This window comes from Sprattus sprattus (genome assembly GCF_963457725.1).
Source record: "Sprattus sprattus genome assembly, chromosome: 4".
Classification (NCBI taxonomy): domain Eukaryota; kingdom Metazoa; phylum Chordata; class Actinopteri; order Clupeiformes; family Clupeidae; genus Sprattus; species Sprattus sprattus.
In genome coordinates this window covers 40,838,784-40,841,636 of record NC_137923.1, presented here as the reverse complement: position 1 = coordinate 40,841,636, position 2,853 = coordinate 40,838,784, and the positions used below count along the sequence as shown (strand labels likewise).

The 2,853-nt window shown below is 44.0% G+C and overlaps 1 protein-coding gene across 1 annotated transcript; it reads right to left on the bottom strand.

The window, feature by feature from the left end:
• Positions 1 to 314: 314 nt before the first annotated feature.
• irx4b (iroquois homeobox 4b) lies at positions 315 to 2,468 on the bottom strand (the record flags this gene model as incomplete). The annotated part of the gene is made up of 5 exons (XM_080836959.1): positions 315 to 904; positions 1,135 to 1,454; positions 1,591 to 1,700; positions 1,972 to 2,223; positions 2,424 to 2,468. The coding sequence occupies 5 exons, from the start codon at positions 2,466 to 2,468 to the stop codon at positions 315 to 317; spliced, it is 1,317 nt and encodes a 438-aa protein (XP_080693085.1).
• Positions 2,469 to 2,853: the final 385 nt, after the last annotated feature.

Below are 2,853 nucleotides of genomic sequence, written 5' to 3'. Positions count from 1 at the left end.
TCTAGTGTGCTATCATACAGTAATGATGGCCATACACGTTTTACATTTCGGGGTTTGTGCCCACATGCCTCCAGACAAAAAGTGGGAACGTGTCTTGCAAAGCAAAAAAAAGCACAATAAATAAAAGATGTCTTGGCAAAGTCTTATCCAACGTCAGTGTGTTTCTCCCAAAGAATAATCATTCATATTTCATATTTCTGCAGACACCTTCCAGACTTGGCTGTTCTATATTTTGATGATGTGTGTATTAGGCAACACAAATACGTATCTTTATATTAAAAAAATAACAAAACAAAACAAAAATGTATCTTTTCTTAAGTGAGCTGTGTGGTAACGTTCCCAAGTGAACTGTCCTGTGGGAGACCTGCCTCGTCCCACAACCTAGCGTCTGATGTAGTCTGATTCAAAGTGCTCTGTCGAAATAAGGGGTCGTGAAAGACCCCATCCACCCAGTTCCTGAGAGTAGCGACAGGGGAGTCCTGTGGTCTATCCGCCACACCCAGGACTTGAGGACCGGCTGGAGAAGGAGGATTGGTTGGTTGGCATCTGTGCATACAAGACGGATACTCTGTTTGGCTTAAAGAAATTGCCGTCTGTGCCAGGGACCAGATTTTAGGTTTGGGCCCTGAGCTTGGCTGGTCTTGTTGATAGAATAGCTTTGTTGTTTCGCTGTCTTGTGTGAGTGATCTGGCACAGTCTTTATGAAAGCCTTCATTTACATCAAAGGATTCTGGCCTGGACGCATTCGCTGGCTCCACTTCAATGCGATCATTTGAACGTCCCTGCGAGTGGTTGATCACGTGGAACTGACGCTTGGGCTCGCATTCGGAACCATCAGATTCGGTGAGATCAAAGTCTTCCAAATCACTTTGCGCTAGGTCGGTGTCCACCCCGATCTGATTATCTGTAAATAAAGAAAATAACATAATTTACGAAAAGGCCCAGTTTGTTTCATGTTAAAATGGATAAAATATCTTGAAACTGAATGTAAACTTTAGTGAAACTAGAGGTAGACCCAGAAGACTATACAACTGAGACATGACAGTTGAACCTTAAACGGACAGCTCCCATATACGTATTATGGCTTACAGTAGTGAACACCTGTTGATGCCATTTACAAGTTAGAACACAAACCATTGAATTCCTTCACGGATTTGATTGGTTCCGGCTGTGAGCCTTCCGCGTCGTCGCTGTCGTCATCGCAGCCTTTGTCGTCGGAGTTCTTCGTGCGTGGGGACCAGGTCATCTTGTTCTCCTTCTTGAGTCTCCTACGCGCGTTGGCGAACCAGGTAGATACCTGTGTGAGGGTCATCCTCGTGATGATGGCCAGCATGATCTTCTCGCCCTTGGTGGGATAAGGGTTCTTCTTATGCTCCTGCAGCCATGCTTTCAGTGTGCTTGTAGTCTCCCGGGTGGCGTTCTTCCTCCTTGTGGCCACATCCACAGATCCATATCTAAGCAGACAGTATTCAGAGTCTTGTTAATATCTTTGTCCACATAATATGAAACACGAAACTTCACAATGACAGACACTGTTTATCTTCATAATATGAAACCTAAAACATTGGCAGAGACTGTAAAAAGTTGTACCCGTATCTGTCGTATGGATACTGGCCAAAGGTGTGGTCATATGGATAATATGCACTTTGCGCAACTCCTGAATGTGCAGTTGCTGCTGCTTCCTTTCCATCCAGTTTCCCCTACAATCAAAGACATCCCATTAATTAGTTGATTGAAAGAACAGACAAAGACAAACCATATAGACTAGGCGAAATGATGAAGTGCTGTTTAATTAGTTTACTTAGAGAATAGATGGATGTTGTGATGGAACTGGTAGAATTCTTGAAAGCCACTAATGAGACACTCCATGAGAAACACTGAAAACTTCCCCTCTAACTGGAAAGTGTTTTTTTTGTCTGAATTTGCACATCATTATTCATAGTTTCAGGAGTTGCACCAGACAAGTCTTACCAGCGAATACAGGCTTGTGGCGTCGCTTCCATATGAGGTGTAGGTGCCGTAACTTTGGCTTTTGGTGTAAGGGCTCCCGTAAACCCCAATGGCGGTTGCAGGGTTTAAGTCATGCCGAGCCGAGGCCAGAAGCCTGCTCTCGTACACGGGACAGTACAGCGAGCTCTGCGGGGAAGTCGCTAGACTGGGCTCCATCAAGGACCTGCTGTTGGACTCGCAATAGGTGCTCAGAGTGTTGGTGGCCATCAGCAGCTATGCAAAATGTAAACAGAGGTGAGGTGAGCGTTGACATAACAATTCAACTTATCATAATTGGAGAATTCGTTTAAATACAATAAAACTTGTCAAGCCTATACGGGAAAAGTTTTTCTATGCCGATTTTATCACGGTCAGGCATGACAGATGAGGCTACATATAATGTCTTGCTATTCTTGTAGATAAAGAACACTTACCTGCGGTGTAGTTGTGTATGAATAGCCAAACTGCGAATATGACATGGTCCAAGACGGAGGTTATGGCTCAGTCCCACGCCAAAGTCGTGCTGGCTGTCATACGTTCATAGGTAAGAGTAATCCTTTACTGTACGAAGCTGCAGGAGTCAGGCAAAATCCCACGGATCTGATTATTCGTTGTTTGCAGAAAACTTGATTAAAAAGCCCCTTAAATAAACGTAATAGCTATCGTATATAGACAGTTAACTCCTCTTCACGCAGCGGGCTTGAATAAACATGTTGTACAGTAGAAAAAAAAATCCATAACAAAACGTCAGCCCAGATGCACGTTTGTTTTAAACATCCATCCCCGTGACGTCACAGACTGTCCTTTAAAGCTCCAGGCTTCTCTTCAACACCCACTCGGAATAAAAAGTCTTGAAGAAGTTCA